The 16,770-nt window shown below is 35.9% G+C and overlaps 2 protein-coding genes across 3 annotated transcripts; both read left to right on the top strand.

The window, feature by feature from the left end:
- The first annotated feature begins 490 nt into the window (after nucleotides 1-490).
- Nucleotides 491-6,605, top strand: LOC141605442 (uncharacterized). 2 transcript variants are annotated; one of them, XM_074424209.1, is made up of 3 exons: nucleotides 491-721; nucleotides 1,680-2,310; nucleotides 6,166-6,605. In XM_074424209.1, exons 2-3 carry the CDS (start codon nucleotides 1,760-1,762, stop codon nucleotides 6,233-6,235), a joined length of 621 nt encoding a protein of 206 aa, XP_074280310.1. In that variant the 5' UTR covers nucleotides 491-721; nucleotides 1,680-1,759; the 3' UTR covers nucleotides 6,236-6,605. The 2 variants fall into 2 exon arrangements, with proteins under 2 accessions (XP_074280310.1, XP_074280311.1); XM_074424210.1 differs by lacking the exon at nucleotides 491-721 and adding an exon at nucleotides 983-1,073.
- A 534-nt stretch (nucleotides 6,606-7,139) lies between these two features.
- Nucleotides 7,140-8,403, top strand: LOC141605443 (light-harvesting complex-like protein OHP2, chloroplastic). The gene is made up of 2 exons (XM_074424211.1): nucleotides 7,140-7,664; nucleotides 8,111-8,403. Exons 1-2 carry the CDS (start codon nucleotides 7,267-7,269, stop codon nucleotides 8,223-8,225), a joined length of 513 nt encoding a protein of 170 aa, XP_074280312.1. The 5' UTR covers nucleotides 7,140-7,266; the 3' UTR covers nucleotides 8,226-8,403.
- The last annotated feature ends 8,367 nt before the right edge of the window (nucleotides 8,404-16,770 follow it).

Below are 16,770 nucleotides of genomic sequence, written 5' to 3'. Positions count from 1 at the left end.
AAGAGAGTTGTTTTTTTTCCGTATCCTGCAATAGTTAGTCCAATTAAATTGTATTCAACGTATTTCAAAGATTATACGTTGTTAATGTTCTCAAGATTTTCAATTTATACATAAAGTGAATGGTATCTGATCCTTTAAATTTTTCTTTGAATCAAAATATTTTTTTTCAATTTTTTTTATTTTTTTATTTTTCGAAAATCATTTAATGTATAATGTATGGTTTTTAATGTAAGTATAATATAAAGAGGAATAATAATGAAGAGATGAGATAATTAGTAGCAATAGTCTTAATTAATTGTATAGATATATCATGGGGGACCCCACATTAGAAAATAAAAAAACCATCAACCAATAAGAATCCTTTAAAAAACTCATCTTTTATACTATGTAGATTTCAGATCATTGTAGTTCAATTCGAATCCATTTAGTTAAGGCCAGCTCCATTTAATTTAGTTTAATTCAACTTCATTCGATTAAAAAAAAAAAAAAAAAGCCTGAGTCCCAAAATGTAATTGGTTAATCAATCATAAATAGAGAATCTGTATCTATTGGACAAGAAAAAGTGTTGAAACTCCTAAATCTGAAAATTACAGTTACTCTTGAACTCAAACACACAAAATACACACACAAAACACTCTATAATCTAAACAATCCATCATCTTGAGATCTCTCTTTCTCTTCCTCTCTCTAGATCTGCCTTCCTTACTCTCTCTTCCTTCAGGTACTCTCTTCACTCTTCCTTTCCTGCTTTTTTCACTCCTTCAATTTCATCAATTTCTTTTTTACTTTGGTTTTCTCCTACTTTAATTTGGGCATTTTAACTGTCATCAAATTAACCCACCCACTTAAGTAAATCATGATTTTTTTTTGGTTTTCTGTAATTGGTTTTCACTTTTTTTGGTTGATTATAACTTTGTTCTACTTTTCAACCTTTTTTTTTCTTTTTTGTTTTGTACTTTTTTTGGTTGTTTGTGGGCAAATTGGAGTTTAGTTTGATAAGCTTTACTCTTTTTTTGTGGCACTCCTTTCATCCCAATCATTTGTTTACATTTGAATCTTTGATAATGATAAAGGTAAACCAATTATTGATACGGAGGGAGTACGTTTTAGTGTATAAAATGGGTATCATGCGTATTTGTTAGGGTTTGGTTTGGGGAGGAAATGCTGCTAGGATTAGATTTCACTTAATCATGGATGGATGTAGGAAGAACACCGAGTTTGTGTCTTGATTAGTCGAAAAAATTGCTGGAATATGTTAGTTTAAGATGTAATTAAGCAATAATGGAAACAGTAGCATTAGTAGTAATAGTACTAGTTCTTGAGCTTAATTAATAGGCAAGTGTATCTTATTTAGCTTCATGTTCAGTTTTTATGAATGTGTATGAATAACCATGATTCTTAAATATATACGAGTACATACGTCATTACTCGTGAACGTTCACAGCCCGGGTGGTAAGGGGACGAGACTTTTGGGTAGTTGGCAGGTGTGTAAAAGTGTGGACTTACATTATCATTCTTTTGGAGTCTAGAATTATGTTCAACTGAATTTCGTAGCTAGCTTACAGTATGAATAATTAAGAGTTTGGAGAACTCGATATGATAATTCTTTTTATCATTCAAGATCTCTTTTTCTAGATGTTTTAATTTCAAGCGTAGCTGCTAATCTGAGCTTTTTGCAGGGATTGCTGCTTCAGAGGTCAACATATCAAACTTGAATGTTCAGGGACTTCACTCCTCGATGCTCAGATGAGAAGAACTAATGTTTTTTGCAGTTGAAGGAGGAGGGTTTTTCTCTTCTTCAGCTTCTGGATATAGTAAAGGTCTGAGTCTTTTGCTTTTGGGTCATAAGAGTGATGAGAAGCACATGAGAGTAGCTCCGTGGAATCAATACCGGCTGGTGGATCAAGAAACTAACAGTGACCTCCAGCTGGCTTCCGGGAAGCATCGACTTTCCCGCGGGTGCGCTTCCTTTGTCTGTTTCAGTCGCACTTCCGCAGGACTTGATGGACAATCACCCCTTAAAGTAGGTCCCACCGAACCACAGGACAGCTTGCCGAGTGATCTCGGAATTGAGAGGGACAAAGAACTGAGATCTACTGTTCACAATGAAATTATTGCAAGACGTATATCCCTCAAGAGTAGCATGAAGAAGGCATCACACAATATTCCGCAATCTAATTTAAATAACGGTGAGCAGGAGCCGTTGACTGAAGAGGGTAGTAATCCTGAGGGACTAAAAGAAAAGAGGAAAGTTCAGTGGACAGATACATGTGGGAAAGAACTTACAGAGATAAGGGAGTTCGAACTGAGGTATGGTACTGCAAAAGGATTAACATTTCCATATTTTAACTATAGCGATTTCTGCTTTGCTCAACCTCTTACCATTCGTACTTTTCTTTGCCTAGTTACATAAAAAATACATATCTGCATGAATTTTTAATTTGGTGTTTGTCTTAGAGCTTGTTTGGATAGATATTATAAGAAATAGAGAGGAGGGGGATAATGGGGAGTAAATGGAGGGAGGTTGGCTGGTGGATTTCCTCCAAATATTTCTATTGTTGGGACTTGGATGGATTTTCAGTTGGCTTAGAGGGAGGAAAATGATTACCTCGCTTCCCTCTCCTTCCCTCTGACTCAACTTGTTAACTAAAGAAGGAAGTAGTTCTCCGTCCTTACCCTTCACTCAAATATGACTAAATTTTTTTTAGTTAAAGATCTTGGTGCTGCTTTCATGGTTTCTTTCATTGCTGCATCACATATTCACATGTAGTATCTTTACATTCGAGGACATTGCCAGACACCAGGTCCTTCAATTACTGCGTGCTATGATGTAATTTGCATATATTGGAGGTCTTGATACAATCAGTGACTAAATTTCCCTGTAAATTTACTTTTATTTTTTCATGCATACATTTTGCTTCCGTTGCGTCCACTTTTCTGATTGGGATGATTATATACAGCCAATTCAAAGCAAATTTTTGTGACCCTCTCCTCAACATTACTTTTTTCATTGAACTTTGTTCTTCCGATGTAGTCTCAGCCTGGTTAGTGTGTTTCTTTTACCAGAGATCAGTCGGTATGCTGCATAAGTATCTTTTCCCCTCACATATCTTTTTGGAGTTGCCTGTTTCAAACTTGGTTGTTATGTTTCTCGAGTACTTTCTTTTTATATTTAAGGCGTTGGAGAGGGGGATGTGGAGGGAAGATGTAGTTTGAGTTTTTGATTTCTCCCCTACTTATATAATTTATTCTTATTTATTTGAAAAGAAAATCAAGTATCATTCGACTTTTCTTATTTTGTTTATTCTTCAATTTTTTTATCCTATCTTTAAACAATTTTGAATGGTGATTCATGTTAGCTGACCTGATTGTTTTGAGCTAAGGCGTTGTTGTTGTTGTTGTTGTTGTTGTTGTTGTTGTTGTTGTTGTTGTTGTATTTAAGGCTCTTAAAAGGAGTGATCCATTACTAATTAATTTAATGAAAAAGTTTAATGTTCAATTAATTAACAGAGATGTTCCTTTTAGACAATGAATCTAGTCGGAAATGAAGTTTAGAGTAACTTTTTTTTATTTTTATTTTTTCATTGAGTTAGCCGACCCCAATCATTTTGGGATTAAGACTCTGATAGTCTGATGTATTTTTTCATTGAGTTGAGTTACTCCTCATAAGTTGGGTTAATAAAACTATCGGTATAGACTAGGCTACCATGGTATGCATTTAAGTCTCAAATAATGTTTTCAGTAGATCAATTATGAGGTTCTCTAAGAAAGCTGTATCAGACCCCGCGAAGATCCCTAGGGTCCCTATTTCTCCAATCTGTCTTTGTTTGATTGTTTCATATCCCAACATCTTGATACTCCCTCCATTCCACTTTTGTTGTCCCTTACCCACCAAAATTTATTCCAAATTAATTGCCCTCTTTCTAAATTTAGTATGGTAAATGACTAAACTATTAATATTGCCCCTAATTTACTAACTACCATTCTACCACTCCCTCCCTCAAAATGACACTGTCACCATTCTCTTTAATTCAAGGGATAGAGTTGTAATTTTACCCTATTTCTTAAATCCTTCCCAAAATAGAAAGTAGGACAATAAAAGTGTAATGGAGGGAGTAATATTTGTTCATCTAGATCAACTTTATATAGCAGTTCACCACCACATAGCACAAGGTTTCATAGTTATTTGTTCCTTCTTTAAGTACTCCGATAGGTAGATAGTATGGCTTAGTTGGAAATTTAATGAGATTCAATCCTCAAGTAGAAACCTTACTGAAATTAAAAAGTTTCAAAATGTAAAAGAAAAGTGCAAAACGAATTTTTAAAGCTCTTGTGATACTTGATGTAACTGTCTAAAACGCATCTATCGATAATATTTTAGTCTTGAAGCCACATAAAACTGATAAAAAAAGAATCGTCTTGAAAATGTAGAGATAATGTTTCCAAATGATCCATAATGAAAGTAGTGTATCTTTGCAGTGCTTATTAAAGATAACACGTCAATTGTGAATATTGTTATAATGCAAATCGATGCTGATTTACTGGTTGTGAATTTTATTTCAAACTATCACATAAGATTTGTATTGGGCAATCCGTTAATAGTAGAAGTGACCTCTTTTGTTTCTGATTATCATTCTACTCCAGATCATTTTGGGATTAAGTCTCTGATGTTGTTTGTTGCTGTTATCATTCTACCCGACCATTTACCAGTGCATCTGTGGTTCTGTGACTCTGTCAAAGTGACCCCTTTTGGACTGCATGGATTTTCACTTTAGCAGTTTTTTCTTTGTCCTCATGGAAAAGTTTGCGTGTATCTTATGGGCGACATTTAAACTTGACGGGAGATTGCTCGCGTGTCTCATATATAAAATCCTATTGAAATTTTTTCTTTCACCACTATGTCTTTGAGAAATATAATTCTGAATTTTTTGAGTCGAATCTAAACCCAACTTGATTTGACTTGGACCATCTTAAAGTAGAAGACCGATTAAGGTGAGACTGATTGTTTGAAATGAACTTCAAATGAAGCAAAGCGAAACTGAAACTCAGTTTCAACCAAATGGCATGTCACTGATGTGATTGCCAATCTGAATCTGAACTAAATGACTTGTTTGCCAAGTTTATGCTTTCTGAATATCATTGATGATAATCTGTGTTACTCAGACATGCCGACACTTGTCGGACACGTAATTTAAGAAATTTTAGGACACGGTCAACGTAGGGTCTTGACCGACAAAGTGGACACGACATTACATGACATGACATGGTCAACAGAGTCTTGACCAAAATTTTATTTAGGAAAGAAAACACAAATTAGCTAATTGTTGTAAGCAAACTATGAATCCATTTCCGAAGTACAACAGTGTATTTCTTCCCAAAAAAACCCCATCTTCCTCGAGTTTCTTTTTCTCATTTCTTTCTTCCCTTTCATTTGCAAGCTTTTCTACCATGGGTCTCTCAGTGTCGTGTGTTGTGTCAGATTCAGACGTGTCCGACACATGTCGCGTGTCATCTCGTGTCTGACAAGTGACAGGCGACACGCCAACAAGGTGCTGTGTCGGAGTAACATGGATGATAATTGGTTTTTTTAGGAGCTTAGATTTGTCGAGTTGATACACAAAGGCTTCCTTGGTTTCCATCTATTGATCATCTTGACTCTGAGGGGAAGAAAGGTTGACGGTGTATCAATTCCTATATGCTCGGCACTTTCTCTTTCCATGAATAAACTTCCTAGTTTGTTTTGTACGAAAACGAAGAAAAATGTGCATACAAATGTAAGATAAAGTAGGAAATATCCTGACTTCTGTGTGTGATTGTAACTCCCGACACCACAAATAGAAACCAGGAAGTTTAAGTGGCAGTTCCAAACTTGATTTCAGAATCAATTGTCACGAACTGTCTGTGTATAACTCGTTCAGGGTGTAGTGTTGTGGTCCATTTTTAATACGAAGTCCCATACCTGAACCGTATTGTATAATGACTAATGAGGTTTATAAAAGTGCCGCTTTTTATTTTTTTCCATCAAAAGGCTGGTTTATTTGGGATAAGCCAACACAACACGACTTCTGTCGAACTAGTACCCAGCTCCCGTGCTCTTGATGTGGTTTATGCTTCTATCGTTCTTTTTTCCTTTGTTCTTTCTAACATTTGACTGTGGAATTGTAGTGAACGTGGCGAATCAGATGATGAGTTTGCCAACGGAAATGGGAAGACTTGTTCTTGCAGGATCATGTGATTTGCCTGAATACTCAGTTTTGTTGCGCTTTTACCGGTGATGAATGAAGCATACTGAGGATTCTGACAGCAGTCCCCTATTTTTTCGCATGCTGTGCAGAACTTAGAAGAAATGGTACCTGAGGTTTTGAGTGCATGTTGAGTGCAGAGTCTGCTTGAATCTCCTGGCTAGTCTCTTGTTAATATGGTGTCAATTTTGTTTTCTCGAGTGGACCTTCATTTTTTTTTTTTTTTTTTTTTTTTTTTTTTTTTTTTGGTGGTTTGTTGTCTTTCATATCAATTTCGTTTTTCTCTTCTGATTTCATAGTATGTCCATTTCCCTCCATTTGACTGATTGTTCATTTGTTTTCGTAATTAAAGTGTTAATGGCATTCAGTCTGATTCCCCCCTCCCCTCCTCCCTCTGTACTTCTCGAATACTCGTATATTTTAACTCTAACACAACAGCTCTTGCTGAAACCAAGATCTTTATTTCACCTTCGCAATTGAGGCAACTTGAAGCTCAGTGAGGGGTTGGAACACGGGCGAGATTATTTACATTTATATTTCAGGTCTAACAGTGAACCATCCTGGACTAGCAATGTGATCAGTTGAGCTTGCTACTGTACTAGTTTTTGGGCTAGATGTTATACATGAACCATAAACGTCCAGGTCACTGAACCTAACAAAGCTAATACGATAATTTGATTTAAATCTGTCAGCATCAAAACTCTGAACCCGGAAAACGAGAAGGTCCTTGTAATTTTCTTAGCATTGCATTGTCCTATAAGTTTGCCAAGTAAATGAAGATTTGACCACAAACTCCACAAGTGCGTGTTCTTCACGTCCTTGTTTACTAAAGTGGGCAATTGTAGTTGACCCAGATAAGCAGAAGTTCCAATAAAACTTGGCCACATCTTCTTATCCATTCAAGAACTTCTGATTTTGATAACACACCAAATATCCCAAATCCAATTCCCTGTATTTCAGCTCTGTGTCTTCCCTTTCCCTTAATTCCACATAAAAAAACTTTTTTTTTTAATTGGCAAATATAATGTCAGTAGCAACATCAGTACCCTGCATGAGAATGCCAACAACTTCATCATCAAGTTGCAGTTGTTCATCATATAGTTTGAGGTTGTCTCAGAGTAAGCCATGTATCTCATTCACTACTATCAGGAGCTCACAGACTGAGGGTCCCATTAGAAGACCAGTTGCTTCTCCATCCACACCGTCTCTGAAGCCGCCTTTTCCGCCTTCCACGCCTTCTTCGACATCACCTGCTCCGCCAAAGCCGGCTGCCGTGGTGGAAGATAAGAATGTGGTTACATTGGAGTTTCAGAGGGCTAAGGCTAGGGAGCTTCAGGAGTATTTTAAGCAGAAGAAGTTGGAATTAGCTTCTCAGGGTCCTGTTTTTGGATGGGTTCCCAAAAATGAGATTGGCAATGGCAGGTTTGTAACTCTTTTGGTTGCATTTGTCTATTACTTTTCTATTGGAAGTATATTTAGTTTCCTTTGATTAATGGGTCATTAACGGTCTATCTGTGAGAACTAGGGTAATATTGTCTCGTTATGAAGTATGCTATAGGTGGTTAATGACCCATTAATCAAAGGAAACTAAAATCAGGCAGATTGGTTAAGAATTGAACGCTTACGCAGCATAAGCTAAAGTTTCAATTCTTGAACGAGAGGGAGCGGTGCCTCAAAGGGTGGTTAACCCTAGCCTGTAGTCACAGTCAATGAACTCAAGCCTGTATCTTTCAGTAGTCTTGTTGCTTGCTTGTCCGAGTTTCATAGATACTCCCATTATGTAGAAATAGTCCAAGTTCTTAATTCTGGAACATGCATGAATTCTGCTTCTCTGACCTGTGGTGCTTCATTTGAACATTATAACGCAGATGGGCAATGTTTGGTTTTGCGGTTGGGATGCTGACAGAGTATGCGACTGGTTCTGATTTCGTGGATCAACTAAAACTCATCCTCTCCAACTTGGGAATTGTAGATTTAGACTGAGCTAATGAGTCATCATCCGTTTTCATATTCTACTACTCCCCCCTGTACCACATTTGTGGCCTGCATTTTTCTGTGATCATATATCAGAATTCTTGGTTTGCCTTTACCTGTATCTAAATACTCCACATATATATATTTGTGCATTCGAAAAAAAATGAAAAAACTTAATTTCTCAATCCATACTTCTACCTTTTATTTACAATAGTTCAATACCATGCTATTGTTGTCGTTCAAACAAATAACAGTATTAATGAGTTTGGTATAACATGTAAGACTGTCTTACTCGAATTTCACAACTATTAACATCTCCTCCTAAACAAACATTAAGCAAATAAGAGTATAAGACGCTTCGAAAAGAAAGGAAGACAATCACTTTTAGAAAACAAAAAAACATTTCGCTAAACGAATCATAACATGAAAGCACAAGATCAATTCTCACATTGAGGAGCATTGGTGATTGGTCGTTACATCAGAAAACTTGCTCTTAATCCACCTAAAGCTGCTTTTAACTGAAGATTTGAGCTTACGTTCAAGAGTGAACATATTATAGGAAGCAACCCTTTTCTTCCTTTCGCTATCTCGTTCATATATTGTCGAATACCCAGATGACGATGTTCCCTTGTTGGTACCTCGGCCACCATTGAAGTTATACGAGTTATTTGTCGACGATCTCCTCATTTCGCCATCAAAGTGCATCTCAAATTTGCTGTAATGATGGAATGACCTGCTTTTCTCCATCTTATTTCCCTCTGCGTAATCCAATTCCATATCCACTTTGATATTTATTACTTAAATTTTAGAACTTGTTGGTGAATTACATGTGTGTATAGTGTATCTATATCTATTCTATATAAAAGTATAATACAGGAACCATTATGCCACGTGTCCTGCTCACAACAGTGTTTTTTGGTCACAGGGGCTCATATAAATATGATGGGAGTACGGAGGGGCTATTGGGGATCAAATATACTTTGCCTTACTCTATTGATATACACAAAATCTTATTATAGACGGCATATATCCGTCTATAGCTAAAAACGGGTCAAATACAATACCACATTTCTAATAGGACAAGCAACAAGTGGGGTGGTGGGGACCAAAAATGTTACCACTTTTGCCTATTTCGACATGCCTTTAACTATGACGTTTATAAAACAACCGATTAATATAAGACACGGCCACATTGCCACACGTTTAAAAACATAGTACAGAGTACAAGATATTGTATTTGAGGTTGATTTTCCTACTTTCTACACCATTTATATGAGATATGTATGTGTTTATCCGGTACATGTTTCTCACAAATTTTGAATCATTTTTATAGGATGAACATTCAAACTAATACATTATTGTAACATTAAAGATTATATATATATTGTTTATATATGTCCGTGCAATTTTGCACGGGTCCTAAACTAGTATATATATATATAGAGATTGAATCATGCGAGGCACCCTTCTTAGGGTAAGGCGGCTGGACACCTTCTAAACCGTCAGATCTAATAACTATAGACGCACTGGGATGTCGATCCACGTGTCCCTATTTAATCATACACTCAAAGCAAATGTCAGCCAACAACTTCATTTACGACATTTCACTCTCTCTATCTACTCTCTCTCTCTCCTCGTCTCGTCTTTCACGCATTTACTCCACTCTCAACACTAACTACCGTTTTTCGATTAACTTCGTTCATCATCGTCAATCACACGCAGTTCATCACACGATATTTTGATCGCGATCGTCATCATCATCATCATCATCTCTCGTTCGGTGCGTCCTTTTTCGGATCTAGGTATGTGATATTCTCGTTCGTATCACTATTTTTCTTCATTTTCGATCAATTATTGTAGATCTACTTTTTTCAGACGCTTTTCAATCTACTATTTTTTTCGATAATGTATTACTAAATCATTTTCATTATAATGCAGGTTTTAATCATCCTCAAGAATTATCCAGGTCGATTTAACGCAAAGAAAATCAATTTCGGAGCATTTTTGATCTACTATTTGTATGTCCTGTTCGCTCTCTTCAATACTTACTTCGTCAATTTTTGTTTATTAGGTTTTTCTCATTGTTCATTGCTTAATATGTTTCGTTTTTGTTAATATTGTGCTTTTTTGTTGTTGTTGTTGTGGTGCTCTGTTGATTCTGCAATGTCGACATAGTTCTGTGTTTGTGTATCATGAAACTTGGAGGTGATATTGTGAATATTGGTCTGATGTGTTGTTGTTAAACCTGAGTTAATTTTGTGAATTTTGGAGTCGTTTTTGTGAATCTGGTGGAATATTTTGTGAATCTGGTGGAATATTTTGTGAATCATTCTCATTATAATGCAGGAAGTTAAACCTGTGTTTGTGTATCATGAAACTTGGAGGTGATATTGTGAATATTGGACTGATGTGTCGTTGTTAAACCCGAGTTAATTTTGTGAATTTTGGAGTCGTTTTTTGTGAATCTGGTGGAATATTTTGTGAATCTGGTGCAATATTTTGCGAATCATTCTCATTATAATGCAGGAAGTTAAACCTGCCTCATGATTGTCATCTTTTTATGATGAGTTTATGTGAATGTTTGTCTGAAGCATAGACCTTATCTTGCGAAACCTATAGACCACTTTGTCCATAGTTGGTCATTTGTAAAACTTCATCTGAATGCTTTGCCTTGTTTTGATATGGCTTTTAATCCTACTTATCTGGAATGTACTTATACGAAACATGACATTTTGTGTATGTGTATGAAATGTATTACTTATTATGTTTTAGTTATTTTCATTTATTTTTGTCTGAACTGTTTTAGTTATTTATATACCTAGGTCAATTGCTCCTGTCTGCGTATACATTGCCAACTATGGACACTTGGTGTACGGGTCGGGTAATCGATATATTTGAAGAGGCAGAGTTTGAGCTCATTAAATGGATATGCTATCTTCATTTGACTTCTTGATTGTAGGGACTAGTACTGGTAATTTGAAATATAATTTAGTAGCTACATTCCCTATCACGCAAGGGTACACTTTTGAGTCTTACAAATGTGTTCTTAAGGTATTACTATGCTTGAAGATTTCCTTGATTTAAACCCACAAAACAACAGACAGACGTTTCATAAAAACAAAGATCGAGTCTAAGTCAATAAATGTTTTCCCAATCATTTGGTGTAAACTTTTCATCAATCCTATTTATCCATCGTTGGCTGCCACTCGGTGTGTAAGTTATAAGAGTAGTAGGTGTGGAAATAGTTGGTACTGTAGGGCTTGTTAAAACAAAGAGAGGTAGAAGCTTCACCGCAATTAACATTGGAATCAACAACTGAAAATTGTAGATTCACAAAATAAGCCAAAAGTGCAAGATAGGAGATTAACAAATAAAGTTCCACAATATTAGCATACTAGATTCAAATAATTAGCTCTTATATTTACAAAATAAGCAGTCTGATTCACAAAATAGACAATGTTAAACAATCTCTGCCACAAACCAAACTTCATAATCTTATAGTCTATATTCACTAAATAACCTATCAAATTCACATAATCAGCTCTTATATTCACAAAATAAGCTATCTGATTCACAAAATAAGGAGAATAGCAAAACAATCTCAAAAAAATAACATCTCAAATTCATAAAAGATTGATGTTTCTTCGGTTCAATTAGTAAGTTTTGCCAAAAAGAGCAACATAGGAGATCCACAAATCAAGTTTCACAATATTAGCATCTAAGTTCCTCTGTCACAAACCAAGTTTCGGGATATTAGTCTATATTTTTCAAAATAACCTCTCAGATGCACAAAATTAGCTCCTAGATTCGCAAATAAACTTCTCGATTCACAAAACAGGACCAAAATAACGTCTCAAATTCATAAAATAGGGACAAAACATAATACCTGTTGCACTAGCACTCTTATCGAGTATTTGTAGTATCGGGAGTTAGACTGCAACATCGGCAGGAACACTATAATATGTAGGACGAAATTGATAAATTTTGATCAAATTCAGGATATTATAGCATACATTCACGAAATAACTTCTCAGATTTACAAAATTCACTCTTAGATTCACAAAATAACCTCACATATTCACAAAATCAGGATAATAGCAAAAAAAAAAAAGGAGATTACCTGTTTCAACAGCAATATTATCACCGCCATTCGTAATGTCCAGTAATCTCCATTGAAATTGAAGCTGCAACGTCAATTTGAGCCTTATTAGCTCTTATATTAACAAATACAGTTTCACGATAATAATGTTTCAAATTAACAAAATAGTAGGAACACCATAATAAGTATGACATCAACAACCATAGAAAAGAAAGCATGCAATATTACTGATACAAGACAATTAAAGCATTCAATGGTGCGGACTTGTGCAAACTTTTCAGAATTTGTCATCTTATTTAGTTTTAATCTTACCCAGGTTGTATATATTAGTTATTTAAGTTTCACAAAATAACCTTCTAGTTTCACAAACTAGGGTCTCTGATTCACACAACAAGAAATAAATAAATTGCATCAGTAACGTTTAACAACAGAGATTCACAAAATAAGGCCCAAGATTCACTAACTATAGGCTGAGATTCACCAAATAAAGTCCGAGATTCACTAAATATAGGCTGAGATTCACCAAATAAAATCCGAGATTCACTAACTATAGGCTGAGATTCACCAAATAAAATCCGAGATTCACTAAATAAAGTATCAGATTATTAGTTCAAATAATTAAAAAAAAAAAACTTGGTGAAGATTATGAATTCACTTTTAAGAAAAGGTCAGGTTGTATGTATCTAGATATTTTGTTAATAACAGTTCCATTCCCAAAAAAAGGACATTGAACAATCAAGCATTCAATCAAAAAATTTAATACATGGGTAATGTGAACAGGCACTTTTGACAGTTGTGCCAAATACCAGGCCTATAAATACCTAATTTCTGAAACATAATAGTATATACCAATAACCTCTCTTCTCTCTTCTGTAAAACATTTCAAAAATCCCTATTGCACACAATGTCTCATTTATTTGTATTTCCCTATACTTGTGTTTTGGCGAATGTTCCAGGTTATATGAATCAACAAGGGAAGTATGTTTGTCCTGACCTCTCTAAATTGGCAGATTGTTTAATTAGCCAAGGTTATGAGATAGAGTCTTTGGTGCCTGTTATCTGCAGGCAGACTTGTCATTTTATGGGATTAGTACTAATCCAATTTGGCACAAATGACAATGGCTGCAAACAGGCTTTTAAGTTGCAGGAGAAGTTCGAGCAATTTGGGCGTACTAGATCTGAATGGCTGACTACCTATTCCCGAGTTCAGGGGCCCTTTCTATGGGTAGCATCAAGGCTTGATTCAAAATATTTTAGCTACACTCCATTATGTAGAAGAGTCCCATATTCATTTAAACATGCATGAAGATCACTCGCTGATGCAGATGAACGTTGCACCTATAGCTATATCAATATTGCTCTATGTTCATTGCCTCGAACAAATAGGGGTGATTGATAAACTACACAAATATCATTTATTGTTTAATTTTTCAGCTTTTCAGTTTATTTTATTTTTGAATGTTGTTGTTTTAAGTTTATTTTATTTTTGAATGTTGCCTGCGAAATTTTATGTGATGAAAAATTACAAGATTTTTAAGTTTTCTGAATATTATATTTAGCTCTTATATTCACAAAATAAGCACTCTAATTCACAAAATATACAATGTCAAACAATTTCTGCCACGATCCAAGTTTCAGGATGTTATAGATTCGCAAAATTAGCTCCTAGATTCGCAAAATAACCTCTCAGATTCACAAAACCAGAACAGTCTATATTTACAAAATAACCTCTCAGATTCACAAAATTAGCTCCTAGATTTGCAAAATAACCTCTCAGATTCACAAAACCAGAACAGTTTATATTTTCAAAATATCCTTTCAGATGCACAAAATTAGCTCCTAGATTCGCAAAATAACCTCTTAGATTCACAAAACCAGAACAAAAAAACGTCTCAAATTCATAAAATAGGGACAAAACAGAATACCTGTTGTAATAGCACTATTATCAGGAGTCGTTGCAGTATCAGGAGTTAGACCTGCAACATCAGCAGTAATACCATAATAAGTAGGGCGAAATTGATTATTTTCGATCAAATTTAGGATATTATAGCCTACATTAACGAAATAACTTCTCAGATTTACGAAATAACTTCTTAGATTCACAATATAACCTCACATATTCACAAAATCAGGAGAATAGCAAAAACAACTTCATAAAATAGCGAAAAAAATGGAGATTACCTGTTTCAACAAAGCAGATTATCACCGATTATTGTAATGTCCGTAATCTCCATTGAAATTAAAGCTGCAACGTCAATTTGAGCCTTATTAATGAATGAATTATAATCAATTAATGAATGAATTAACAAAATCAACAAATTTTACACCGCGAATTCCGAAATTGCTCAATTGCTCAGTTTTGATCGAATTCAAACCCTAAACTAACGAAATACTTCAGTTTTGATCCTTATAAATTTACAAAACAGTTCGATTTTGTTCAAATTTGATCATTATATCATCAATTAATGAACGAAGTTAAGAAAATCAATTTTTCATCAAATAATATGAAATTACCTGGAAATTACCTCGAAATCTTCTAAGAAATCGATTAATTTGATGAATTCGCCTCTTTGATTGTCAGAATTTGATTAATTTGATGAAATCGTCTCACAAATTTGATGATATTTTAGCTCTCTTTGAAATCGCGCCCAAATTGAGTGTTTTTGTATAACGTGAAAGCTCATTAGTTTTGGAAGGAAAGAATTTGGGCCTTTTGTTTAGATTAGAGAGAATAAGGTATTTGGGCTTTTGTTTAGTTTAGAGAGAGAAAGTGTTTTGGACCAAATGAAAAGTTTCTTGTTGACCCCTAATTTTCATCCTTGTTTTCGGTCAACATTACAAAATCAGCCCATCAATGTATAATGCAAATCAGTCCAAGGTAGTCATTTGGTGAGACCGGCCGCCTCGCCATAATGAGGTGCCTCACCGGATCCGGCCTCTCTATATATATATATATATATATATATATATATATATATATATATATATATATATATATATATATATAGAATTAGGATCCCGTGCGAACTAAGTTAAGGTGCGAACTGTACGAACTCAATAGAACCATTATATTAAATCAATAAAGGGCTCGCATTACACATCAAAAGTAAAACAAGGCCTTGAGCCCGTAACCCCACAACTTTCCCAACATCTTTCGTACAACACAACCCCCACCACCATCACCGCCGGTGGCCCCACAACTACGCCGGCGACATCATCGGCGTACTTGCGGCAATGTTCCCATCAGGCCGTCCCATCTCCCACCTCAATCACAACCAACACCTTCAATCCCCTCTTTTATCGATCTCCGTCAACTTGCTGGTTATGACAACGCAAAACTCAGATCCGGCGACGTTGGAGGATAAACTCAGGCGCTGGGTTATATGCGCGGTGGGGTGGTGGTTTGTGTAGCGGTTTCGTGTACTCTTAAGGCTTCGTCAGCACCTCATCGTCATCCTCTTTCTCACTATTCAAGTCCACTAAAAACCACCGGCAATGAGCACGGTTCATCATCAATGTCGCTCTATTTTGCCGTCGCCGAAGGCATTTGGGGACTGAAGTTGAGGTGAGACTTCAAACTAGTGGTGCGTGGCCATAGCTCGACGAAAAGTTGGTGATTTTCCTTAAAAATTAAATTAGATAGGTGAACTGGTTGTACATTTTCGAACATATTTATGTCGAACAGTCGGGGACACCGGTAGGTGGAGTGAGGGAGTGTTGGTTTCGTGGAGAAAGAAGGTGATTTTGTGGTATTTTATGGTGGTATGGCTGTGGCTGTTGTTGGAGCTCCGTCTGCAGCATAAAGTAGTCTAGTGATTGGTGGAGATGGTGGGTTTTGTTGGGTGTGGTGTTAGTGAGGGGACCGTGGTGGTTGTGGTGTTGCATTTGGCGGTTTCGTGGTGGTTGTGGACTTGTGGCATCGACGGCAACGTCTTTATTTCCGGTGATCTCATCAGCGTGACAATGATGGTGGTCCTGGTGATGATGTTGGTGACAATCAGTGGTGGTAATTCAGGTTTGGTGGTGGATGCACAACATATGACCCAAGATACACATATCAATACTCCCAGATACACATATGAATACTCTCGATTCAGAAATCGATTTGTGTATCTGGGAGTATTGATATGTGTATCTGAGATACTAACATGTGTATCTAGAGTGGTGGTCGTGGGAAATAACTGTCGACCCGTTTTACTGAAGCTTGTGAGAGCTTATTTTGTGCAACGTTTGTATCTAGAGCAGGGTAAAAACAAGGTGGATAAGCTGAAAGTGTGTTTTCTAAATGGTATCCATTATCCGGACAGTGATTTGCGGAATTGCGCGTCTTTATTGTGTGCGTGGCAGGTACATTCTTTAGCAATTGATTTTAGATAGCTCTAAGGTATTTCTAAGTGAAAAAGTTTGTAGTTACTATCTAGTGTACCACGTCACTATGCATCCCAACTAACGTGA

Source organism: Silene latifolia, chromosome 10 (assembly GCF_048544455.1).
Source record: "Silene latifolia isolate original U9 population chromosome 10, ASM4854445v1, whole genome shotgun sequence".
Classification (NCBI taxonomy): Eukaryota; Viridiplantae; Streptophyta; class Magnoliopsida; order Caryophyllales; family Caryophyllaceae; genus Silene; species Silene latifolia.
The sequence above is the reverse complement of the archived record's forward strand: the minus strand, read 5'-3'. Positions and strand labels throughout refer to the sequence as shown.